The sequence below is a fragment of the Hypanus sabinus genome, chromosome 18 (genome assembly GCF_030144855.1).
Source record: "Hypanus sabinus isolate sHypSab1 chromosome 18, sHypSab1.hap1, whole genome shotgun sequence".
NCBI lineage: Eukaryota > Metazoa > Chordata > Chondrichthyes > Myliobatiformes > Dasyatidae > Hypanus > Hypanus sabinus.
The window spans coordinates 35,910,788-35,937,873 of record NC_082723.1 but is presented as its reverse complement, the minus strand read 5'-3'; the positions used below and the strand labels follow the sequence as shown (position 1 = coordinate 35,937,873).

Sequence of the window (27,086 nt, the reverse complement as noted above, 5' to 3'; positions counted from 1 at the left end):
TAACGGCTCCGTCTAAGTAGTTTGGGGCGCAGACCTGGGCGATGAATATGGAGATCCTGGGCTGTCTCTTGGCCTTGCATGGATGTGGTCCAAAGGAATGCGAAGCAGTACATTTGGCATCAGCTTGGTTGCAGGAGTTGCCGGGAGGTGACGTGATATGTCATCCAACCGTCTTAGGGGCTCCACTCCGGATTTGTGTAGGGTTTACTCTTTAGCCTTCTCTTCTGAAGATGCCCACAAGGCAGTGGGATCCGTAACCCTGGATAGGGGCCCATACCGGGTACTGTCAGCCAGAGCCAGCTGAGCCCGGGACTCATGTCATCACGCCACTACCCACTACCCTATTACTCCAGCAGCATTTAGAGCAGCAATAAAGGTCGTCTATCTCTGGCAGCATTCACAGCTTCCTTCATTGTGTGAGGTGCTTCCTCTTGGTTTATAGTCAGTCATGCCCCTTCTAAGAGCTAAAGCATAAAGCTCTGACTTCAGCCAACATAGCTCTCTGGGGGTTATTGAGGCACACAAGCCTCCAAACCTAACGACAAGGTTGTGGTCCTCTTGGAGGGAGGCCATACTGGGTCCTGGTTTTATTGGTGACTTGTCATTTTCTAATGTACACATAACAGCCATTATTATCTAGAATGGTTCTATTATTAGTCCTTTTTCAGTCCAAGTGGTGTTATCACAAAAATGTGTCCAGTTGGATGTAGGAGAGAATAACAAAGAAACAAATCATTTTGAGGCAGGGAGATGATGTTGTATGTTTTCTGATTTTTTAAATATATATCATTGATGGGATGTGTGCCATTTCTATTTATCCTTAAGATGAATGCTTTGCTAACCTACTTAAGAACTAACTACGTTGCTGTCATTGATGTCCCAAAATTAACTGAGTGGTTAAGGACAGCAGATTTTTTTTTTCCCTTAGAAGGCACAGTAGAACTGTTTCTGGGTTTTTGCTACAACCTAGTGCTTTCAACATCATCATCATCATCATTACTGATTACAAGCATTTTCCCCCCAGAAAGAAGTCAAACAGAATTTTAATGCCATTGTAGTGTAATTGCTCTATTCATTGTACATTTCCTGGTTGCTTTTTTAAATTTCCTTCTTGTACTGAGTACGAGTTTTCCACATAGTCCAATGTTCTCCAGATCACCCTAAAGTTTGTTTTATTTTCCAGTTGTTCCTCGACATGGCTTGCAAAGTCTTGGTAAAGTGGCTGCTGCTCGGCGCATGCCACCGCCTGCAAATCTTCCCAGCTTGAAGGCTGAAAACAAAGGAAACGATCCAAACGTGACAATTGTACCAAAAGACGGAACAGGATGGGCAAGCAAACAGGAGCAGCCGGACCAAAAGAAGTAAGATCTCTTTATTACTTATTTAACTTGGAGGGTTTTTTTAAAAAAACAAGTCTCTGGTATTGCCCATTATGGCTTCAGTGGAAAGTGGGGAAACTATTGAGCTTTCCCTCTTTTGCCACTGTTTGACATCCCTACAGAGCAACTTCTCTGCCTCAGTTAGTGGGAATGGAAGGTTAAATGGATAATTAGTCTTGGAACACCAAGATTGAGGAGTGAGTGGTATACCCCTGGGGCAGTATATTGGAAATGGTAGACCATGAATTGCCCTCTTCTTCAGTCTCATCATCTGCTAGTTGCTCAGCGTTGTTTTGTCATGCATTGAGAAATTCCTATTAACTTTGTCAGTTTCTGTGGAAGATTGGTGGAACCCACAGTGTGATTTCCATACCAATGAAATTGGATTTATCTTGTATATTGGAAGCACCTGTTGGAGCTGTCATCCTCACTCAGGACATATGACCCTAAACCCATAGGGTGTTTTGTCTCCACTACTGTCTTTTAAGCACACAAGGCCACTTGTCTTCAGTGCTGTCCCAAAACACAGGTGTTGCTCATTGCCTCTGGACTTTGGTTGCTGGTCCAGTAATCTAACTTTTACTGGCCATAATGTAAATGGTTCCTTTTACTTGTCCAGTTGTCTAGTAGAATTTACTTGTCCTCTGTTACATGACAAAAGGATATTTCAGTTTTATTGCTTAAACTTCTGAAGAATCCTGCAGGTGCCTCATGTGATGATAACATTATATTTTACAGTACCAGTGTATCAGCAGCACAGCAGCCGGAGTCGCTGTCACAGCCAGTTTCACAGACGTCTGCCTCCAATGTGGCAAAAGCAGCTCCAGTCCAAGAGGTAAGATGAGCATTTGACAAATATTTATCAAATCAAAGAAGAAAAGGCAATCTATTAAAATTCTGCTTTGATCAGTATCGTTTCTCTGATGTTTGAACTGTTGGTTGGTTAAATGTAACCCATTTTGCTCAATTAATAACAGAGCACAAATTCAACACAAGGTGGAGTAAAGTCGTGGGCACAATTAAAAGCAAAGCCAGTAGGACCAGGGCCTGGAGCTGGTGAGTTAATTGCCCTTTGAGATAATTTGATGTATTCAAGTATTGTGAATCAAGTGGATTCATTTTGTGACTTTGATAAGTTTTTAAAAATTTTCTTGGGATCTGCTTGTCAGTGTCAAAGTAAACATTTATTTTAAGCGGTTATTGTCCTTAAGGTGGTTGTGCGAGTTGCATGCTTGAACTGTTGTGTTCAATGTGGTGATAACATCCCACATTGCTGTTAGGTAGGAGTTTCAAGACTTTCACCTAGTGTTGATGAAGGAATAAGGATACAATTCCGAGTTGGACGGGACAATGTGCAGGTGGTAGTTTTTCTATGCATCTGCTACTGCTGTTCCTTTTAGATGATCGCAATCAGGCATTTGTGAGGTGCTCTTATGCATGCCTTAGCAAGGTTTTCTTACGGATAATTTGCTACGTGTTCCTGCAAAAAAAGAATCTCAGAGTTGTATGTGGTGAACTCTGATAATAGATTTTACTTTGAATTTTGATGGGAGTGGCAGACATTAAATATTGGAATGGTCTCCTTAAATTGTCTCCACCATTTGATAAGATCATGGCTGATCCAATAACCTCAGCTGTACATTTTTGTAATTTAAGTGTCAATCAAATGTGGTAAATTTGTCATCACAAATGGGCCAGCCTTTTTAAGGATGGCTGTTTTGTTCCTCGACAACAGTGACTTAAATGGGTCCCATTTGGGCAGTTCTATTCTTGTAGAAGTTATTACTATATTAGTACTGGAACATCTTGAGAAGAGGGACCATTCTGGATCTTAAGCTGTGTTATTGTCAAAGCTCAAAACTTAGCTATATCTACTGGTTTCAGAGGATCTGTATCAGTGGACTAACCACTAGCTTCTGTGATGATGGAGAATTGGACTGGGGTAAATAGGATTATTGTAACAGTATACTTCTGTCTGAATATGGTTGTTGCTTTGCTGTTGGTTGTAACAATAACATGGTTTACTCTCTGGCTATGAAGCATAGGGATCTTTATGAAAGTACCTTTTACCATATGTTGTTTACAAATCACAATTGGATGTGCAGAACAATGAATTTCATTGTTGGTTGTGGGAAAACTAACAATGCTCTTTTTTTTGTTAAGTTAGTTATCCCTATTTTTTTCCTCACTATAGTATTTACTGTAACATATCTGGCTTGATGGTATTAGTAGATTATGAACCAGCAGGTTTCAATAGGTACATTTAATGTCAGAGAAGTGTATGAAATTTACATCCTGAAATTCCTTTTCTTCGCAAACATCCACGAAAACAGAGGAGTGCCCCAAAGAATGAATGACAGTTAAATGTTAGAACCCCAAAGCACCTCCCCAGCTCACCCCCACGCATAAGCAGCAAAGCAACGACCCCAACCCCCCACCACCAGCTAAAAAGCTTCGGCACCCCCCACCGAGCTCTCAAGTGTGCAGCAAAGCATCAGTAAAGACAAAGACTTGTAGTACCCCAAAGACTACTTGTTCACCCAGTAATTCAACATACGACAGGCTCTCTCTCTCCCTAATAAGAGAAAAAGAGGTGTCCCTGTTACACAGTGACAGGGGACACTTAAAGCAACTCACTGATTTATGTTGTTAAAAGTCTGTTGCGTCGCTATTTTCAAGCTCTGTTCCCAAAGAGCTCAGGTCTCTGGGCACATAGTCAGCAGCCAGCTTGCTGCTTACAGTCTTCCGTTTCCTCCGACGTATCAGGCTGTGGCAGTGGCCTTGAATCTGCCCACCTCCAGAACCACGAAAATCCGGCACCCTGAAAGTGTGCTAGCCTTCCAGGCTGCATCCTTGGCATATCAAAAAGTGGTCGGTCATGAGGCCCTGAGAACGGGTCCCATTTCCACAAAGAACCAAAGTCAGCGTGTAACTCCAGGTCAGGGTCTTCAAAAGAACATTGGGGGGGGGGTAGAGATATTAAAGATAGAAATAGAGCTGTTGCTGAAGATGTGCAATGCTCTTCAAGAGCTTGCCAACACAGTCAACATTAACGCTTCCTCTTGCTGATGGATATTGAAGCCCTGCATCCATTGTACATTCTGTGACTTGGCTACTCTCTGTTCCTCCTAGTGATTCATAGTATAGAATTGTAGTGATTCGTTCGTTGATAAAGTACTTTAGATATCTTACAGTAGTAAAGTTGATACTTTTTATTGCTCATGCTTGATGTGAGATCATTATGCTTTGTGGCATCTGGGATCATTGTTAGGACTCCCCGGGTCCTCTTTCTTTCTTGTACACCAATCTGCTGCAACTTGATTCCAAACATACCCAGGTGGGAACAGAAAGACCATACTCGATGATGATTTAAGAAGCTGCAGTGTTGCTTAATATGTAAGATTCTTAGAATATCACAATCAACTTGTTGCATTGTTATTTTATATGTACACTCCCCTAATTTAAGTTTAGTTCCCAAAGGATAGGAAGCATTGCAGTTGGGTATGGTGGTCTGAGTTGATACTCGATTGTTCTCTTGATTTTACTATAAGCATCCTTCATGACGGTCTGATAAAATTGCATGGTAATTTAGTTAACTGCTCTGGTATTATGAAATAGGTCCAGTAATTTCACAATCACCATTGCTTTGGCTAGCCTTTTTTTTTGTTCCAGTCATAGTTAATAAACCAAGTTCAAATGCCCCAGCAACTATGATGAGATTTGTACTAGTGTGTCTGAATTATCAGTCCGAATCTGGTTTGCTTTTTTAGTAACGTACCTGCTACTTTCCTGGTCTTAATCAACATTACTGAACTGTGTGCTTTTGTAAGCATTGATGTAGTCATCATATTTGGCACAGGGGCCTTAGTCCTTTTGGTATATAATTAGTTTCCATGCCATTTCCTGACTTGCAGTGGAAGAAATGGTAGCAAGCAGGTTTTTATAATGAACGCTGAGTGTCAATAGCTACTGCTCCAAAGACAAATGAAGTCCATTATTTATGCAGACTCTGTTTACTCTCAATCTTGTCATAACAAATGAGCATGCTCTTTGAGAAGTTTTTAGATTTTAGAATAGAGCCAGCCTTATGACTAACTGGAACTTTCTCTGGATCTTTCTGCAGTCATTGTTGCCAATAAAGGGGTTGAGAAAAAAAAAATCAGGGAAATTGCTTTCTGGTCTACAGATCTAAAGGAGAGCTGGTACCTTAAGACAAAATGACTGCAGTCTATGTTGAAATATCCAATAATGCTTCATAAACTGTTGTTTCAACTGTACTTTTCCTTTCTGTGCTAAATCTTTCACTCACCAGACCCATAATTTGAGCCATGTAAATATTTTTCTTTCTTTATTGCATTTTATCTCACCAGTTACTTTCACAATTTTTATGTCTTTCATGACATCTTAATCAGTTATTGCAGGCTTTAGCCACTTTGCTGCATTGCAAAATACTTTTTTCAAATTCTCCCATTTTCCTTCAATTCCATAGCTAATGATAACCAACATTGCTGAAGAGAAACCTGACACATTGAAAAGCTGGCACTAATTTGAAAAGTGTAATAAACATGCTTGTGAGCTGATTTGAGAATTATGTTGTTGCTGTTTGATTTAGGCACAAAGGGATTAAACAAGCAGTTACCATTCTCTCACGAGGAATTTCCAACACTGAAAGCAGCTGGAGACCAGGAAAAGGCTGGAAAAGAAAAGGACACCACAGATCAGTCATATGGGCCAGGACCAAGCCTCCGCCCACAAAGTAAGTCACAAAAGTAATTGAGATGGTAAAACTGCTCGTGTGTGATGACACGTACTGGAAAAGATTTGTGGTCTGTGGATTTGAAAATGTGCTGAGTATGGGGGGGATTGGAGTTCACAGGGAAGAAGAATGCTACCTTGAATTTCTAAAATATATAGGGAAAATACAAAACTCCACATGGACGACATCAGAGAAAAAGACTGAACATGCATCACTGGACCTGTGAGGAAGCAGCTCTACTAGGTGCCCAACTGTGCTGACCTACATGATAGCGTGATAGTTTTTAATGATAGTTTTTAATAGTTTAAACCGCTCATGTAAGGATTTAACATTTTTATATAGTTCCTTATCTAGTGCCAGTTTTGATTTGCTTTTTAATCCTGGATTATAAAATAAATATAATTTGAAGTCTGAAAATTTGCCGCCTCCACTGAAAAATTTCAAGTCACATTAATTCATAGTGGTGTCTAAAATAAACAATTTTATATTGCTGAACAAAATGTAATCCTGTTATTCTTTGAACAGTGTCGTTTATTTTTCCACAGATCCAATTCTTCTTAGAGCAAACAAATCTGATCCCTTGGTTGGAAATTGGATCCAGCTGTTATAAGTAGTTTTGAATAGAGCTGATTGATGCTGGGTATTGAAACTTAATGTGCAAATATGAAATTAATTTCAAATAAGCTCCATTTTACTTCTGGTGTCTAAAATACAGCTTAAATAGGTGAGAGATATTCACCCGTGGCACTTGCATTTCATGAGTGCAAAACCAGTTTTATAGAATTATAGCTACAGGAATCTATACAGTTCTGTGCAAAAGTCATAGGTAGGGTGCCAAGTACTACCTATATGTCAATTAAATCCACTGTGATTTGATGATGTAAAGCAACAAAACATGAAAACCACCAAGGGGGTTGATTACCTTTTATAGGTAGTCTATATGTGCCTAAGATTTTTGCACAGTACCATGATTAGATGTCAATATTAATCATCCTAGCAGGTAATTTGAAAACATCTAGGTCACCTTAAGTGTTTCTTTTGCCAAAAGCTAGCCTGCATAAGTAAATGAATCTAATTTGTTTGTAAAGTAATTGGTGTGTCCTGGGACCTGAAAATAACATAGTAGATTGACTTAATTGTCATCTATTTGGAGATTTTTTAATGGAGACATTTTAGGCTTGAAATCCACACTACAGGACCTTTGTGATGTTTTCTCTTTCAGATGTAGCTATTTGGAGGGAGGGTGGTGGTCGAAACCTAAACCCCACAGCAGCATCAACTATATCACCACCAGAGATGGAAGCCAAAAGCTCAGGCCAAGATGAACCGGTAAATGTGCCAGTGTCATCAAGCGAGCCAAAAGAACCTTCCCTACGGCCTGCTACTCCACTGAGGAGAGGATCAGGAATGTTGCAGACTGGGTCTCACCAGTTCCCACCTACCTACCGTGATATGCTGCCTACATTTGTAAGTTGATTGCAAATTTTCTAAGTTGTCAGTGATGATCAACACAGTTATTTATTTAGTTAGTGATGCAGTGCAAACAGACCCTTCCAGTCTTTTGAGCCGTGTCGACCAGCATCTCACCAACTTAACCATTGCCTAATCATAGGACAATTTACAATAACTAATTAACCCACTAACCCACATATCTTTGAAATGTGGGAAGAAACTGGAGCACTAAAGGAAACCCACGCGCACGTGGGAAGGAATGTACAAACTTCCTTACAGAGGACGCTGGAATTGAACTCCAAACTCCGACATTTCAAGCTGTACTAGTGTCGCGCTAAGCATTACGCTACTGTAGTACTTCAAACTTGTGCTAATGTACGTAAGTTTGCAATGGAGCCAGGAGGAAATCAAGAGACTTGCTGCAAGTTGTTTAGGGCTGTGGCTAAATTGTAATAGCTGACATAGTGTAGTGTAATCAAAAAGTGTTTACATAAGACCATAAGACATAGGAGCAGAAGTAGCTATTCGGTCCATTGAATCTTTTCTGCCATTCGATCATGGCTGTGTTCTCTCTCAATCCCATTCACCTGCCCTGTCCCTGTAACCTTTGATTCCATTACTAATCAAGAATCTATTGGCCTCCAATTTAAATATACCTAATTGTATATGGCACTGAATTCCACAAGTTCATCACTCTGTCTAAAGAAATTCCTCATCTCTGTACTAAAGGGACACTGTTCTATTCTGAGGCTAAAGCACAATTCTGATTTTGTTTTTTGACAAATGAATAAGCACATAAAGGTGAGTGGGCAGGATTTAGCAGGTATTATTAACATTTAAAAAAGGAGCAAGGAAAGACCAGCTGCCACTTGTGATTTGTTTGCTCATTCATGATGGCTGGGCTATCATAAGCAGGCAATTGATGTTGAAACAATGATAACCTTCTTAAAATAAATGACTTTATAGCTGATGCTTATTATACTTCATATGGATAATAGATTACAGTTACTCTTTAATAATGAAGAGCCTAGGGTATTTTTGAAGATTCTTTATATGTTTTTGGGAATTAGGAAAAGGCATCTGGGTGCTCTCAGTCTCGCTCCTGACAGTTTAATTCTGACTACCTACTTCCTGAAGTGATGATTTATACTTAGATTCTAACTATAGTGTTCTAAATCTGGTCATATTCACACTAACATGACTTAGTTCCCAATTTTTACCTTTCAACTGGGATAATACTGTTAACACCCCCCCAGTAAATGAGAAATGAGCCCTGCATTTTCTTTCATATTTGTAAACCTTTAGTCAATTTTCTTCCAAGTGCAAGTTGTGACTTTTTAGAAACTTTTTTCTCCTTTCTTATTTCATAATTTGTTAAGATTCTTTTTCCTCCCAAATTGGAATTTTGGTGAATTGCATTCTTATTTTCAGTCAATTCTGTTAGTACTGATGTGATGTGTTGTGGAGATTAACGTGGTTGAATGTTCACGCTTAAGAGCGGGGAAGGAAAAGAATCATGGTGTTTCTACTGTTGCTCGTAGGAGTTTTAGGAAAGGGTTTTATTTTCTCTCAGTAGTTAGGAATCATGTGATGCAAGGTATGTTTCTTCTGGTGAGCCACTGCTGTGCTTTCTCTTGTGGATTGAGAGCTTTGTTCATCCTTAGTGACTTTATTCCTTAACGTGGAGTCAAGAATAGATTCTCCCTCATGAGGGTTGGAATGATGATTCCTCTCAGGGGAGTAATGGTTATGTTCAGTGACTTGTAATTTTGTTCTACTGATAACAGAGTGGTGCTTTTTTAAATCAGAGTTAGGGTTATGGTTACTGTGATGGGTTAATGTTCACCCTTGAGGATGTCAGGGTCATGCACCCTCTTGTGGAGAGGGTGAGGTAGAGGAATTGTTTTTTCTGACAAGGATTGAGGTGGTTCCTTGGGATAGGGTTAGTCTTATTGGTTGTGATGGTTAGGTAGTTTTCAATTATTTGTTAAGGAGGGTAAGTAGAGTTACTCACGGGGATTGGGTGAAGGTGGTTGTTATGGTTATCTTCCACAGGACAAAATGGTTGAAGACGGGAGCTATTCATTATTACTTCTCTCTATTAGTATCTAAAGTAGATTATTTTTTTCCTACAGATGTGCCCACCACAATCACAACCTCAGTCTACCCCTGTACTTGGTCCACAAGGGTCTTTACAGTACCCGTTCCAGCCACCTGAGCCAATAAAGTAAGGATATCTGCAATCTCTGCAGTATATTTTGTATGCTTGTATATTATTGATATTGAATACAGTGGAATATTCTGTGATTGTCTAAAACATTTCCAACTGCAAAAATTAGTTTCTCCTTTAAACTTTAAACAAATATGTTGTGTGATGAAATTTGTACTGCCTTCCCTCAATTTCAGCAGTGGATATGTTACTGGAAGATAATTGCATGAGGTGAAAATTTATAAATTGATAAAGCTTTTCCCACTAAACATGTAAAAATTCTGTGATTCAAATCTAAAGGATTTTAATCAAAAATATGCAAACACAAACAAAATCAATAAATAAATTCAAAGTAAAATTGTTCTTTGCTAATAGTTTAATTTTATAATCAAGTGGTAAAAACATAAATAATTGCAACAAACAAGATATCTCTCCCTGCTATCTTTTGCTCTCTGTCTCCCAGCTTACACACGCCAATGACTCCATTGATGTTGACCGAATCTCGATTCACTATTTCTTGCAACTTAATGTAATTTTTACGTATTGTTTTGTACTGTTGCCATAGAATAACAAATTTCACAACGAATGTTAGTGATGATAAAGCTGTCTGTTTCTGATTTTCTTCCCTATTCTCTTGGTGGTTGTTTCTCTATCCACCAGATCCGGCTGGACTTCCCTGCCATCCTTCTTATTTCACCTGCCAGCTCTTTCTCTTTCCCCAGGCTCTCACTGGTCCTCTTTCTCTCCACACTTACTCCCAAAACTACAACCTCGTTAGCTTCCTATCTCTTTTGTTGGGTCCTCTCTATTCAACACAGCTGATACTCTGTCCTCTACCACACCATCAACTCTTGTTGTCCACGTTTTCTCTGCTGTGAGTCTCAATTTTCCACTCTGTTTTCCCCTTACTTTCCTTAAATTCCCTTTGCCTTTCTCCCAACACCTTTCCCCTTCCACATTCTCCTTGCTTCCTATTCCATTTTCCTAACCCCACCAATTCTTGGGTAATTGTATCAACAAAGATTGCTGAAGTAGGATTTTAGTTGCCTGGGACTTCAGTTGAAGCTTATTTTGTATCATTAAACATGGTCCATTACAGTGAAATGGCCTCATCACAAGGGTGCACAGAAGAGTCAATTGCATTATAATGAAAATTCATAAAATGTTAAGTTGAAGAATACCTGCACAGTCATAAACCTAGTCAGTCTATGTTAGATAGTTCATTCAGCCTAAGCTCTGTACATAGTAATATAGATCACTGTGGTGATCACTTGTTTTGATATTTCACTTTTGTTTCCTTAAAGTCACTCTCCTAATACTGCAAATGTTTGATTGTTATTGTCTCTAAGAAATAAATAAGCATGAGCCAAGATGCATAGGTGGCCCATCCTTTAATTCAGATTGTGGTTATCTTCAGATATCCCCGTGGAGTTTCTCGTTCTGTTCGCCCAGTTAGGCCTGCTCGGCGACCTGGTGAGCCTGCTGACCGACCTGCCATCATTAATCCTGATGATCTGAAAGAACTGGATCAGCTGGATATTGAAACAGAAGATGGTTGGGCAGGTGGGAATGTAACAAAATTTAAACCATTTGTTTCAAAGCAGATAATTTCAAAAATGCATTGAAATCTATTTAAAACTACATGCACCATGAGGGTCATTATAAATATTACAATCGATGACAGACTTTGAGTTCATAAGAGTCCTAAGTATTGATGGTAATTTAGCTGTGTTATCAAAGTTTTGCTTTCCTCTCATAAAAATGATTGTTCTTAATCATGGTTGTTCAAATATAGAGACATTGTCTTGTCACCTTCTTAGGATATTATTTCCTGTTCAATTTGAAATTAGATGTGCTGTGATAGCTACAATGCCTGCCCTTTCCTGTATTGTGGTTTATATACATTGTTCAAGCTCCTAATTGTTGTATGCTTATTTGAATTTGGATTTCTAGTTCTTATGATGTGGGATTCTGATCCATTATCCAATAATGTTTAATTTCGATCAGGTGAACACGAGGAAGTGGATTATTCAGAAAAACTTAAATTCAGTGATGACGATGATGAAGAGGTCTCAAGAGAGAGGAAAGAAAAATGGTGCGTATGCCTTGAAAAGCGATTACATCCAGAGACCTTGATTATTTTTGAGGTACATGACAATGTAGCGGCGTCCTTAGGTCATTAGCTCATCTAGTTTTGAAAAGAAAAAAAAATCATTTCTTTTGATATCTTTGTGACCTTAGGAAACCCCAGAATGCTTAATATTGCAGTGAGATACAACCTTATCCCCCTTTGTACTAAATTGCCACCTTCCAACACCGCTGCTCTCAGCATGATTCTCATGATGCGCACTGTCCCTTCTCTATGTATGTTGTCTCCTTCCTTTAAATCTGAATCAGATCTACCCATTAAATTATAATGCCTTCCCCAAAACTCCCATATCTCTTGAAATTTTTGATAATCTTTGCATCCCAGGATTGTGCTAATTGTCATCCTAGTTCCCATTTGCGATCATCACTTCATGCTTCTACCCCCTCCAACAATGCTGAAATAACTCAGGATAATTGCCAGTTGTGTATTTCTTCACCTCATCTTTAGCTCTGTCTTTAACCTGTTTATTAGATATCAGATAATTCATACTTCATTGTGATTAGGGGCCTTTACTTGTAATTGGTTAGTTATGCTGTGTTACTTGCAGAATCTACATTGACATTAAGCATTAATCTAACACTCATACTTTATACCGTCTAGGGAAAGGGATATGAAAGTGGTACGCCAACGCTCTTTAACTGCTAAGCTTGAAGCAAAGGTGGAACCCTCCATTTGTAGTGAATCCATTTGGGGCAACGCATTATCTTCCAACCAACCAAGCCATGGGTTTCAAGATGTTGAGCCACGTTGGAGCTTGAATACTGCTGAGACAAGGGTATTTTCTGTTAAAAATCAGTTCTGTTTATTCATGTAAATTGAATTTCTAGCTGAAAGGCAAACTATCTTCCAACGTTATTGCAGGAATTTCATTCAGTATGGTACAGATTTTTAACACTCAATATTATGTTCTTGACTAGTAAAATTGGACAATTTACAATGAACAATTAACTTCCTAACCGGTACATCTTTGGATTGTGGGAGGAAACTGGAGCAGCCGGAGGAAACCAATGTGCACATGGGAAGGAACGTACAAACTTGCTTACAAAGGATGGTGGAATTGAACTCCAAGCACCAATGCCCCAGGCTGTAATAGTGTCGTGCTAACCACCACACGATTGTGGCACCCTTTTTACTATATAAATCAAACAACACACACAAAGAAGGAACCCAGCGGCCCAGGCAGCATCTATAGAAAAGAGTAACAGTCAATATTCCGGGCTGAGATACTTCATCAGTCCTGGCCTGCAAAGTTCCTCCAGTATTTTGTATGTGGGGCTTGGATTTCCAGCATTTGCAGATTTTCTTCTGTTTCTTTATAAATCAATTTGATTTTACGAAGTTATTACTGAATCTGTTTCTATATTACTGTTAGGCAGTATTCCAGATTAGCATTAACTGCTGTTAGAAAAAAGCCATATTTGCATTCTTTTTTCTTAATTTGTGTCCTATTTCCCCTACATCTTTTTCTGCAGTTTTCACATTGCTTATTGATGTCAAGCCTGGCGCCATTTTATGACCTCCATAAACCCATGACATTCTTTTCACGATGTGGTGCCAAGAAATGGGTCACAATGCTCTAGATGAAAATCAGATAGTGATTTATTAAATTTTAGTCAGACTTATTTCATTCTTCCTAATGTGCAAGTACCCAAATTAACAAAAAAACTACCAAACATTTAAACTTTGAAAGGTGGGACAGAGATACTAGTGGAGACATATTCAATTCTGGCATTCAAGTGGGAATTGATTAAATATGTGAAAGGAAGTAAATTACTGTGTAGGGACAGGGCAAAAGAGTGGGTCTTTTTTGGATTGCTGTTACAGCTGAGACTCTTGGAATAAATTCTTGTGCAAATGTCTTTATTTTGAAACTATGCCCCTAGCTCGATGAGGGGAAGCATTAAAACCACAGCAGACTAGTCTTTCAAATGCTTCAATAAAGCTTCTATTTCTTCTGAACTACTGAACGTTTCTTCTACAATGTTTTGATTATTTGACAGTCTACCAAAGGCAGTGGAGCAGTCTTGGAATGTTTTCAAGGCAGAGATTGATACATAGTTATAAGCAAGGAGGTGAAAAGTTACTTTGGCTTGATGGGAATGGCGTGTTGAGATTACAGTCAGTTTAGCCGTAATAAAATTAAATGGTAAAGGCAGCCTGACAGGCCAAATGTCCTATTCCTTTTTTGTTTGTTGGTATAAGATGATCCTTAATCCCTGGAGTCAACTTGGTGAAACTTTTCTGAATTGCTTCAATGCAGGCATCACCCTCCTCAAGTAAGTTGAGTGAAACAGTTGTCCAGTAGTCTCACTAGTGTGCCTTACATATTGTAGAAGGACCTTTTTCACCCCATTACCTTGTAATAATTTGAATAATAAAATTTACATATTTTGGATTGTTTCAGGGATATATTGTTGAAGTTTGAGTTTCAGAGCAATATTACAAAATTCAGAATTAATTTGGATGTGGAATAAATGAAAGCGTTGATTAGCTAGATTATTGTGCTTTGGAGCACTATGGAATATAGAGCTTCAGTTTGACCAGTACTGAAGTTCCATTCTTTTTGCTGTTTCTCTTTTCAGACTGGCGTCTTCCAAAAACTGACAGGAGCTAATAGGTGGGCAGATTCTCATGTTGAGAAAGACGAAGTTTGGCGACAGAGGCCAAATTCTGGTACCAATGAACGTTCTGAGGCATTGGAGCGAGTCAGGAGGAGGCGTGAAGAAGAGGAACGTCGAGCTCAGGAAGAGAGACTAGCTGCTTGTGCTGAGAAATTAAAGAAACTCGATCAAAAACGTGGAGTGGTAGAGAACTCTGTTAAGTTTGACATGCAGAAAAAAGATGATGTTGAAACTAAGGAAAGCAAGGACTCTGTACCTCTGTCTACACAGCAGAAGCCCTACACTGAGAACAAGCAGAATTTACCAAAAGGTGCAGTTAGTAACTAAGGAACTGGATTTAAAACAATTTCTTGTATTAAAACTGTTTCTTTTAAGGAAATATAGATACAAGTTGTGGGAAATCTGCAACCTTGTTGATTTTCTTAATAGTCAAATTAAGTATGATATGACTGCATATGTTGAATCAGGATCACTGAATCCTGCATTGTTTTTTGTGCTGTACTTGCAACCAGTATTTTTACTAAATTAAATTGGGTAAATGTTAAAAGCGTCATTTTAAAATGAATGGGAGTGTGTTATTTACAATAATTGCAGTTAGTGTGAACCAATCAGTAATGCAGTAGACTGGAAAAAAATATCATCATGCATGAAAAAAATCCACATCATACCAACTTCATTGTCCATTGGTCAAAAGTGTCAAAACTTGCCATGACAGGATGATTATTTTATGCATAACATTATAGTCAAACCTCAGATGTTTTCATCCAGATTTACAGCTACCTTCATGTAAGGCACTTTGCAAAGCAAGCAGACTTCCAAGAAGTTAAGGAGGGTAGCCCAGGGTACAGTCAGTTGGGTAAGTTTGAGTGAATTTCAGAGAAACTTCCATGAAGCAGAATGGAGAAATGAGGATGATTGAGAATATTTTGAGATTCTAAGTCTAAACAACGGCAAAGTACTGAAACCCCAATAGAGACTAGCTGTTATGACAAGAGATGTAAGAGAGTCCTTTGAGAAATATATGAGGTTGGGGCTAAGGGTGTTGTGTATAGATTAATGTTAATGATTAAAGAGGCTGCAGAATTCAACAGTGTATATTTTATATTATACTGTTCCAATATTCTCAGGGTAGTAGAAAGTTGGTGTTTATACAGGAGATCTAAGTAGTGCCGGTTTTGTATTGACCTCATTTCTATTTGGAATGTTGGATCTTTGAACTAACAGTTGATTTTTCTGGGATGAATTTCAGAAAAACGTGAGCTGCCTGTGGAACTCAATGCCGAGGACAAGGTGAAAAAAGAAGTTCCTGCAGCCACTGCTGAAAGCGATGATGAAAACAATGCACAGGGTATTGAGCCTGCACCGCCAATTCAGAACTATGGCAAGTTCCATAAGTCTTTGCCGCCTAGGTTTCAACGGCAACAACAGGTAGCTATCAATAAAGCAGACCAATTGTTTGGTTTGATCACTTCAGGTTGTGAATGTGATCACAAATTACTGCTTGCTCTCTTGAGCCTTCTCAACCATTCAAGGAGATTGTGCTTGTGTAGCTGTGCAGCTTTTATTCTTTAGTACTTGTCCAGTGCTTCTTAAAAGCCATTACTAAACATGCTTCACTATTCTAACATACAGTCGGCCTTCCTTATCCACGGATTCTGCATGTGCGGATTCAACCAACCGCAGATCAGAAAAACCTGGAAGTTCTCTCTCCAGCACTCATTGTTTCAGCATGTACAGACTATATTTTCTTGTCATTATTCCCCAAACAATACAGTATAACAACTATTTACATAGCATTTACATTGTATTAGGTATTATAACTAATTGGAAATGACTTAAAAGTACAGGCAGTCCCCAGGTTATGAACGAGTTCCATTCCTGAGTGCGTCTTTAAATTGGATTTGAAGTCGGAACAGGTACATCCAGTATTATTTAGCGTCAGTTAGTCAAACGTTTGTTGTAGTATACAGTACATATTTTACCTTTTTATGCATATAAAACACTTAAGAAACATACGTATTTCAATAATTAAACCACTACGTTGTTGAGTAATAATTGTAGTTTTCATTGGGGCAGGGCCTTTCACATTCTCCATTAAAATTGTTCCAATTGTTGACCGACTGTAGCCCAACACTTATTCAATGACCGATGGCATTTCACCTCTTTCTGGTTGCTTTATTTCTTCCACTGTAGCGGTGTGCTACACGCAGCGCTAAAATAACGACACGGAGTCGGTAAACTGCAATTAAAGACGATTTTATTCAAACTTCACAGCCTTGCTTTAAAGCCTCCCTCATCCCGCCCTCCCCAGGCACGGATATTCCAAGGGACATGTACTCACAAACCCCCGCAGGCTTTTTCCCTTTGTTGCGGACCTGGCCTTTGTGCCTGCACGCTGGCTATTTGTGAGCCGGTTCGAGTGCGCTAGGAAGTGGGTCGCCACACCACCTTATTTTCAATCATAATCGTGATTATTTTCATGAACAGAAACACTGCGGATTCAGAACTGCACCACTGGGTCCTAATATCCACCACAGGTTAAATAATGTCCGGGGTTCCACTGGGTCCTGAAGACCACCGCACTGAGACAGGTTAAATAAGGGACTTGAGCATCTGCATTTTTTGGTATCAGCAGGGGGTCTTGGAACCAATTCCCTGCGGATAAGGAGGGCCGACTGTACTCTAATTTCTAAATCATGAAGTTATTTTTATTTCCATTTATTTGGCTTTTTGTCAGTTGTCATAAATTTGTGATTCTTGTGCTTGACCCAAGAATCTTGGTGCTATAAGGTAAGCAAACTGAATTTCTCAGTCTATCAATGGAACTGGCGGGGATTCAGTAACCGTGCTAGTGACTCTTTAGTGCTCAGAAAGGCTGAAGATTATCTGCCTCACCCAAATTTTCTACTCTTTAACAAAGAGCAAGTTCGCTGTGCCAGCCTCTCAGTTTTTGGCGTATATTCCAAGCCTACCTGATTTTTCATCCACTTTATTAACAGTTGTATTTGTGGCTTATCCTCTGCAATTTCTCCCTCACACCCCCACGCTCTAAAGTTCTTTCCCTATAAGATGTTCCTTAAAAACTTTCTTTAATATTTGAACAAGACTTTGTGCCTCAGTGTTAAATTTTGCCCAGTGATGAGCTAGTTTTATTATTTAAATGTATTATGTAAATGAAGCAAACAGGTAACAATTGTAATTAATGAAAGAACTAAACTTTTTACAAAGTAACGGTTTTAAAATCAGTGACCTTTCATCTGCTTTCCAAATATATAACTCACATCTAACTCCTTTCACAGAAGCACCTCTACAGCATAATTATCTGTGTGATGGTAGGCTGTTTACATACCTGCAATGTTTACATTTTCCTTCTGCATTGTTCTAAGCAGGGTTAATTGCCACAAATGACTATGAAGCCCAAGTCATTTAAAGCATAGATTGATAGGTTCTTGATCAGTAAGGGCTTTGAAGCTTACAGGAAGACGCCAAGAAAAAGGGGTTGAAAGGGATAGTAAATCAGCCATGATGGAATGGCAGAGCAGACTTGATGAGCCGAATGGTCTAATTCAGCTCCTATGTTTTATGATAAAATTTAGTCATGCTATTCAATTAGGTAGCAAGCTAAACTGCTCTTTCACCAGGAAATAAAAGATCTGGAGATTAGAAATCTGTATAGCATAAATTCTCCCAATATTTTCATACTTTTCACTGAAAATTTTTGACTATAATGTAACACAAAAAGGAAAAATGAAATAAAAGTGCGGTTTGTTAACAATAGGAATAGCATCCAGTGATGCAGAAAACTTGTTGGTCTGGTACTGCCAAAGACCTGTGCTGGAATTAGCATTACAGGCAGTCAAAAAGTGATATATTGGGTTGGGGGTTAGAGTGTTATCGCCTATTATGAAAGACTAAACAATTTTGATTTATCCAAGGCATATAAAGGCTTTGGACCAAGTGCTATTAAGGAGATTAATAAGCAGGGTTCTTGATAATCAGTGTGAATAAGATGGGCTACAGAGCTTGTTTCTGCACTGTATGACTTATAATTTTTGGATGGGGATTGTATTCTTTATGCAGGGGAATGTGAGCATTTATAAAAAAGAAATGGATATGCAAAGTAATACGATGTACACTTAAATATTTGTCTTTCCCTTGGCCTGTTCGTGCACAATTAGGAACAGCTATTAAAGATGCAGCAGAGGCAGCAGCAACAACATCAACAACAGGGACCTTTAATTCCACCACCGGTTGCACCACCACATGCCCACACTCAGAGGCATGTCTATCCAAGTCCAGTTGGCCCACCCCCTCCACACATGCTTGGTTATGATCCTCGTTGGATGATGATGCCTTCGTATATGGATCCTCGACTGACCCCTGGGAGAGCACCCATTGACTTTTACCCATCGAGTGTTCTTCCCTCTGGTAAGATGTGAGATGGTCAAATTTGTGCTATTTTTTTCTCCTTGTGACAAAAGCTGCCATTTCCCACCAAAGCGTTAAGCTTTGCTTAATACATATAGATTTGTTGGTTATTGTCTATCAGTTATCAGTGTTCATGCTACATTTGATACTGTAATGTGGCTACAAATGTGGAATTTAAAGTCTTATTTGTCTATTACCAAGTTGATCAGAAATAACTATATAAAAGAGGACAGGATGATAATTGTATTGACTATTTTTCCTTTGTGCACCACACCATTCTGGACCATCCACAAACTGGAACCAGGATAGCTGGCAAGCTACAGTCCAATCTCTAGTCCATAAATGTAATGCATGAAAGCAGGCAACTATCTGCCTTGTCCTCTTATCTTGTGCTGATAGATTTGATTTAATGGAAAGTCATCAAGACTTAACCAAATCAGAAACATTTTTTGTCAATATTTAAGTTGAGGAATTAGATGATCTCAAACTAATTTTCAGTTGATTACATATTAATTATTTATAGGATTGATGAAGCCAGTGATGCGCCCCGATCACTCTGACAATGTTACTTCAGGATCTGAGCAGCAAGAGAGGTCCTCAATATTGTTACAGGAAAAAAGAACTCCACCGGCAGAGCCACAATTCAGTTGGAGTCAGGACGACTACTCAACTGCTCAAAACAGGGCTTTTATGTTAAATTCTCAGGATGGTGCTGCAGAAGAGAGAGGAACGAGGTGAGTATCCTTGCTTTACTGGCATTAAAATGTGTCCACTTTGGGATTGGACCTGTTCCATTAAAAACCTACAGTAGGTGGGATAGAATAGAAAGTTTCTTTCACAATATTTTTAATGTGGCTCTGATGACAGAAGAAAATACTGTAATTTCCTAGATCAGTAATTTTTTACAAATTTCTGTTTAAAAATAAATTTGAAGTTTAAAGTTCTCTTTTGTCAGGCTAATTGTGCTTGGTTAAATTTCACCATTGTATTTTGAATCACAGGCAGTGCTTGATATATTTGCAGGCAGTTAAAAGAGCCATGGCCTGGTAGAATTTTGGTTGAAAAGGAAAATGTAATCTACTGTTCTTTAGAAGCCATGGTACAGTTTCCACCAGTTAATAGGGCAACTGTAAGGTATTATAGCCACGATATTATAATTTACAGCTCCCTATTGTCAAGAAACAATTGATGTAAATAATATTTCTGTGGATCGTTCTGGGTGTCCTATCACTGTACTCAAAGAAAATCTTGCACTGATAATACCAACAAAAGAGAAACAATTGGCTTGATAATCCTGTGACACATCAATTATATTTTCTGAAATAGGAAAAATTAGGAATTTTGTTCTGTTAAATTCAAAATTTAATTAACACTGGCAAATCTTCTTTATCGTAGGAATGAAAGACTTCCCACTCCACCTGTGAGAGCAGATCCAATTTCCCAGCAAACCATGAAGATACAGAGAGATCCATTTGAGGAACAGATTGAAGAATATAGGGTTGCACCAGCAGACAAATTGCTAAATATAGTTCGCTTAGAGTCACAGACTGAGCTAATTAAAGATCAAAGACCTGAAGCGGCTCCAAATATGTCAGCAGTGCTTGGAAGGGATGTTCTTTTCCAGCATCAAACAAATCCCCCATTACTTCATAAAGAACTCTTCTCATCCGAATCCGAGCAGGATGGACTGAATGGGCCTTCTAGAGACAGCACTGAGCCAACAAAGTGTGTTGAAAATATTGAAGAGATTGTATCTCATACCTGGGATTATGTGCATCAGAAAGAGCATCCTAGCCCAAAGGATGATGAACATGATGATACCAGAGAGGAAAAAAGCTTTAGAACTGAAATATGGCAAACTGATAAGTTGTCAAAGATAGAGTCTAAACCTGCATCTCAGTGGGAGCCATTAAAAGGAAACCATGTTGATCGTCGTGAGACTGTCGGGAAAATGATAGGTAGGAGATCAGGGCCAATTAAAAAACCAGTTCTTAAAGACCTCAAGACTGAAAAGAATGAAGAGGCAGATAAAGTAAAATTGGAATCTTTTCAGAAAACCCTTCAGAATAAAGTTGAACAGATAAAGACTGAGGGTAAGGTGGTGAAATCTAATGGAAGCATTGCAACTCCATCACAAACTGCCATGTCATGTTTGAACATCAGACATAAAGAACTGTCTGTCTCACCAGTGCCTCCAGCTAAATTTGACTGGGAAATAGAGAAACCACAAAGAAAGGAGAATAAAGCATGGGAAATGAGACCAATGAATAAAGAGAACATTGATTTCCCTCCACCACAGAGGGGAAACTGGATTGAAGATGAAGATCAACAAAATTTTAGTAATCGAGGCCAAGGGCGTGTAAGGGGTAGAGGTCGAGGAGATTTCTCTGGCAGAGTTGGAGAGATCAGAAGCTCTTACAATAACAATTTCAGCAGAGGAAGTCGGCAACATCCTAAGGAGTACTGTAATTCATTAGAAGATGGACAAAAGAACTCCAACAGACGTCGAAATGCTAGTGAGACACGCAGTGAAGGGTCTGAATATGAAGATATACCAAAGCGGCGGAGGCACAGGGGGTCTGGAACTGGCAATGATGCCACAATTGAATCAACATATTCTGACAGAGAGGGTAAAAATATGTTCAAAGACCCTCTGAGGAGATCCAAGAGGATACCTGATGGGACTGTCATTGGTGAAATGGAAGATGAAAGAGGACCATCAAAAATGTTTGAGAGGGCATTACCTCCTCGTTTAAGTAACTCTGGGAGAGGGCGCAACTTTGTTCCTCGTGGAATGCCCTCAAGACAAAACAGAACAGGTATGTTCAAGCTAAATGGTACCTATCAACTAAATGGAGATGTTTCATCTTCCCTGATGTTGTCTAAAAGGCAGCCTCCAAAGGAATCTACAAAAGCGCTCAACAGGGCTTTGGAAGTGGCACTAGAAAATGCTGGAGAGGAAAATGGAGTGGTTGATAAACTCTCTTTTTCTGGAACCTCGGCCACAGAAGATCAGCCACCCAAAAGGGAGCGGTCAATGGATATGCCACCACGAAGAAGGAGACCTCCTCGACAGGACAAGCCTCCACGATTCAGGAGACTTAAACAAGAAAGAGATGCAGCCTCTGAGATAAACAATGATGTATGTGTTCCTGCAGACAATTATATATCTAGCGTGACTACAAGAACAGATGATCAGGAAATGGCTTCCCGTGTTGCTGGAAATAAGTCTCCAGATCTATCTAACCAAAATTCCTCGGATCAAGCAAATGAGGAGTGGGAAACGGCTTCTGAAAGTAGTGACTTTACTGAGAGAAGAGATAGAGAGAACAGAACATCCCTGAATAACTTGCCTCCTGAGATAGATGTGGCAGACACCGGACTTGGGCAGAGAAAAGAGTTGGCTAAACGCAGTTTCTCTAGCCAACGCCCAGTTGATAGACAAAACCGTCGGGCAAATCCGGGATACGGTGGAAAATCTCCAAAGACGAATGGAACTGGTCCCAGAAATGAAAAAGCATCTGGTCAACCACCAAGAAGCAAACGGTAAATTAGTTTGTATTTTGAGAGGGCAGGTTGAAATGTAATTTTGTACCAGCTCTTATTTTTTAGACTTCGCTTGCTTGGCACTGTACAAGCTGTGATTTTTGTGATTAATAGCTGTGATTATTAATTGACTGATTATTAAATGGTTTAATTTCATCCTTCTCAAAATGCCTTTTAAAAAAAAGATTGAATATCTTTCCAGCGTGCTCCCAGTGCCCACTGAGAGTATGTTCGTGGTCTTCTGCTTTAGCCAATCCACTTCAAGGTTTGAAGTGTTGTGCATTCAGAGATTCTCTTCTGCACACCTCTTATAATTTTTTTTTAGCGCGTCGCACCAGACAGTCAGCCATTCTTGTTCAGCATGTGGTGTCAGGATTGGTCTCCTTTCGGATTAACCAGGTCACGATATGAATGTTCCTGACTTGACCGTTGTTGTTTTTTTTTTACGAGGCCAAGTGGCTAACTCAACGCTCAACCCAGCTCAGATGGAAAGCGGGCTCAGGTATGGCCTGATTTGGATTGGAACTTGGGACTTGGGAGCCTTCACTCCAGAGTCCGGTGCTAATGCTTTTGCACCACCAGCCAGCCAACTGTGTGGTTACTATAGTTATTGTCACCTTTCGTCAGCTTGAATCAGTCTGGCCATTCTATAACTTCTCTCATTAACAAGTTGTTTTCACCCACAGAACTGCTGCTTACTGGATATTGTTGTTTGCTTCTTGCTCCATTCCCTGTAAACTTCAGAGTCTGTGCGTGAAAATTCCAGAAGATCAGCAGTTTCTGAGATACTCAAACCACACCATTTGGCACCAACGATCATTCCATGGTCAAAATCACTTGCCCATTCTGATGTTTAGTCTAAACAACTGAAATTCTTGACCAGTCTGCATGCTTTTATGCACTGAGTTGCTGCCACATGATTGGCTGATTAGATATTTGCATTAACGAGCAGGTGTGTCTAATAAAGTGGCCACCGAGTGTTTAAAGGTGACTAAGAATGGCAGTTTTATATTTGTGGCAACAACTTTTTCATGCCCCTCTTCAAATATGTAATTTCACCTTTATATGTTAAATTTACTTTTTTTCCCATAAAGCATACTACATGGTGTTGATTTTTTTTCCTGTTTTCTTCTTCACTTTAAAGTCCAGAGGTTGTGAAATGTGACCTCATTCACCGCCTCTGCATTGCTGAATTTGAATGAATAGCAGTGCTGGGCTGGGTAACAAAGTAGTCCCTATACCAGCTTTTGTTTCTACCACCAAATGAGAACAACTATCAAACTTACATTGTGCTATTACTCACAAGGAAATGAGGTAATCCAGTCAGTCTGAGAATTAAATCTAGGTTACATATTGGTGCTTAGGGAATAGCTATTTTGTGCTGGAGTTTCAATAACCTTTTGATTTAAATAGGTTTGTAGAAGATCAACTGTGTGATCAGGTAGCTGTCAATGGAGGGAATGTCAACACAGTATATTGTATAGAGCGTGTGGTTCCCAATGACCCAGCAGCTGTACAAAATGCAGTGAAGGACGTATCAAATAAAAAGAAGGAAAAGGATGTAAAACCTGGTGTGAAAAAGCCGAAAGAGAAGACTGATGCTTTGGCTCAGTTTGATTTAAATAATTATGCAAGTAAGTACAGATATTTATATGCACTTCCATTTGCCATTAAGCATGGTTATAATGCAGATTTATGTGCATCATCATCATTAACTCCCATTTAACAATATTCCTATTCATTCACTGTGAGTTTCTAATATATCTTTGTTGTGCATTTATCTACCAGTGGTTGAAAGTAGTGAGAGAAAGGATCTGCATTTGACAGGGTCCCTCAATATGTCAGTGTTCCTTTGCTAATTTGAAGTTCTAATATTGCATTGTAAAACATTCAAGACTAAATTTTCCTCAGGTAATTTCTCCAGTGATACAGAGATGATAACTAGATCATCAGCTTTAGCTTGGTTGAGGAAATATTGTCTGGGCAACTTCTCTGCTTTTCTCTGAAATCAGTACCATCTTGTCTGGTAGGTGACACTACCACTGATGTTAGTCTGGATCGTGTGCTAAACTCTCAAATGGAACTTTGATGCTGACATTTCTCACTGAGCTAAAAATGTTGTTGCTATTCATGAGGAAGTTCCTCTTTATTCAGTCATCTGTGAATTAGTTCATCAGCGGTGGCTTTCTGATGGTTTATTTTCTTTAAGGTGTTGTCATTATTGATGATCATCCAGCTGTAGCTGTGGAGGAACAGCAGTCTGTGTCAACTGTGAATGATGGTTTTACTGAAGTAATCTCAAAAAAGCACCGCCGTTTGCTCGAAGAAGAGCGCAGGAAGAAAGAACAAACTTTGCAGGTAAACAGGCTGGCTTCTATGATGTAAGAGTAACTGTAAGCTAAGTAGTATTCCATTATTATATATCATTACTTATTGCAAAGTTATTTAAAATGAATTTTACTTGGCATCATATCATTCATGCAATCATATTGAGAATTTTGTCTTTTTTCATTCAGTGTTCTTAAGTTAACATAATTTCTAATTTTATAGTAATTTTAATGTAATAAAAACGTCAGATTTGGTTGCAAAGTAAAATATTAGAACGCAAATAAATTTTAATCAAAAAAGAAAATTTTAAGAAGCTCTTGAATAAGAAGAGTTAGAGCTAATTCCATAACTAAGATCTAAGCAGCTGAGTGTATGATTACAAAAGCAAAATTAGAGAAGCTCAAGAGAGTAGAATTGGAGTAAAGCAGAGCTCTTGAGATTTTATTGGACACTGATTCAGGAAGTATGTAATCTGTGAATGGATTTGGGCACAATTTTGATCATTTAAAATTTGAGTTGTTGTATATCCACAGGGAATGGCTAAGTTACGATATGATAAAGGGGTCATTGTAAAGTGAAAATTGTTTTCTTTAAAAACAATTCTGTGTAGAATGCAGAAGGAAGTGTATCATTTACCTTAGAGATATAAACCGACAGATGTTTTTCTTGAGGGGGTATTGTTTACTTTTAAAGTGAGATGGTGGATGAGGATAGGAATTTCTCATTTTCACTTTTGGATTTTCAAATCAGGCACCTGGGAAAAGTAGGAATGAGAAGAGTTGGACATCTTCATCCAAGATTCCTCCTCGTTTTGTCAAAAAGCAGCTGATTTCCAATGCAATAACTGAACAGACAGAGGAAAGCTTCTCTAAGGTGCAGTCCACATCCAGCAGTCTAGGAACAGAAATCTGGGAGAACTCCAGTGCAGGTAACTTGGATATGAATGTAGAATTTGACCTAATGCAAACTTCTTTCACTCAATGAATATGGGCACAAAGCAAAACAGGACTGGAAATACTGTATAATGAAGCTATATAAAAAACACCGGTTAAGCCATAACTGAGATAGTACATTCAGCAGGTCTCTTTAGGAAAGATGTAAATGATTTTGGACGGGATGCAGAAGAGATTAAACAGGATTATTTCGAGATGAGGTTCTTCAGCAATGTGACAATAGGTGCAGAAGTAGACCATTTGGCCCTTCGAGCCTGCACCGCCAATTTGAGATCATGGCTGATCATCTACTATCAATACCCGGTTCCTGCCTTGTCCCCATATCCCTTGATTCCCCTATCCATAAGATACCTATCTAGCTCCTTCTTGAAAGCATCCAGAGAATTGGCCTCCACTGCCTTCCGAGGCAGTGCATTCCAGACCCCCACAACTCTCTGGGAGAAGAAGTTTTTCCTTAACTCTGTCCTAACTGTCCTAAACCCCTTATTCTCAAACATGCCCTCTGGTACTGGACTCTCCCAGCATCTAAAGAAGCTGGGATATTCTCCTTGAAACAGAAGAAATTGCAATGATAATTAGTCAAAACAGAATAGATAAAGATAAATTGTTTTCTTTGTCATAGTGATGAAGAACTGGTTAATTGGAATGGAAGTGAATGACAAGAACTTTAAGGGACTTGGGGGTTGGAATATATGACAGATGATTAGTTTTTGGATTATGTTTCCAGAGGTATTAGTGAAAGCAGGAGCAATTGTAGTTTTCAAAGGGGAGCTGGATAAATAAATGGAAAGAAGCATTTGTAAAGCAATGGGAAGAGTACAGTGAACTGAAATTAACTGGATTGTTTGTAATTGACAAGCTGAATGGCCTCATTTCATGTTGTAGCAATCCTAAGACCAGTTATTACCGTCGGATTATTAAAAAGGTGACAGCAAAGTACAGTGGATCATCGTTAAGTAGCACACATTGGGACCAGTATATTTTGGTCCAACTAAGCAGCTGCCCCTATTTCTTGAAAGTAGTTTAAAAATATATTTAAAAAAAAAACAAGTACTGCTTAGCTGAGTAACAAATTATGTAGGTAAATGAAATAGAGAACAAATTAGAATGCTAACAATACTCTAAAACTGTAGTTCTTAATAGTTAACAGAAGAATTCATCTGGAGTGTACACTGCAGTGCTGTTTTGATTCACTGTGAACAAAATCAGCATAGATAATGGTAATATTAGGTTACAATGGTAATACAATGCTTTTGAAGATTGCA

General features: G+C 38.9%; 1 protein-coding gene across 2 annotated transcripts in view; it reads left to right on the top strand.

Annotated features, from left to right (window-relative positions):
- prrc2b (proline-rich coiled-coil 2B) overlaps positions 1–27,086 on the top strand; it is a 72,767-nt gene that overhangs the window by 16,264 nt on the left and 29,417 nt on the right. For both annotated transcript variants that reach the window (XM_059994093.1, XM_059994092.1), the window contains exons 3-19: positions 1,184–1,361; positions 2,118–2,214; positions 2,357–2,435; positions 5,992–6,135; positions 7,358–7,602; positions 9,723–9,814; positions 11,214–11,359; positions 11,804–11,891; positions 12,546–12,720; positions 14,528–14,876; positions 15,816–15,994; positions 18,745–18,994; positions 19,518–19,728; positions 20,390–22,540; positions 23,954–24,174; positions 24,750–24,898; positions 25,619–25,796. In XM_059994093.1, the coding sequence (XP_059850076.1) occupies positions 1,184–1,361; positions 2,118–2,214; positions 2,357–2,435; positions 5,992–6,135; positions 7,358–7,602; positions 9,723–9,814; positions 11,214–11,359; positions 11,804–11,891; positions 12,546–12,720; positions 14,528–14,876; positions 15,816–15,994; positions 18,745–18,994; positions 19,518–19,728; positions 20,390–22,540; positions 23,954–24,174; positions 24,750–24,898; positions 25,619–25,796 (4,932 nt within the window). The remainder of the gene's footprint in view (positions 1–1,183; positions 1,362–2,117; positions 2,215–2,356; positions 2,436–5,991; positions 6,136–7,357; positions 7,603–9,722; positions 9,815–11,213; positions 11,360–11,803; positions 11,892–12,545; positions 12,721–14,527; positions 14,877–15,815; positions 15,995–18,744; positions 18,995–19,517; positions 19,729–20,389; positions 22,541–23,953; positions 24,175–24,749; positions 24,899–25,618; positions 25,797–27,086) is intronic.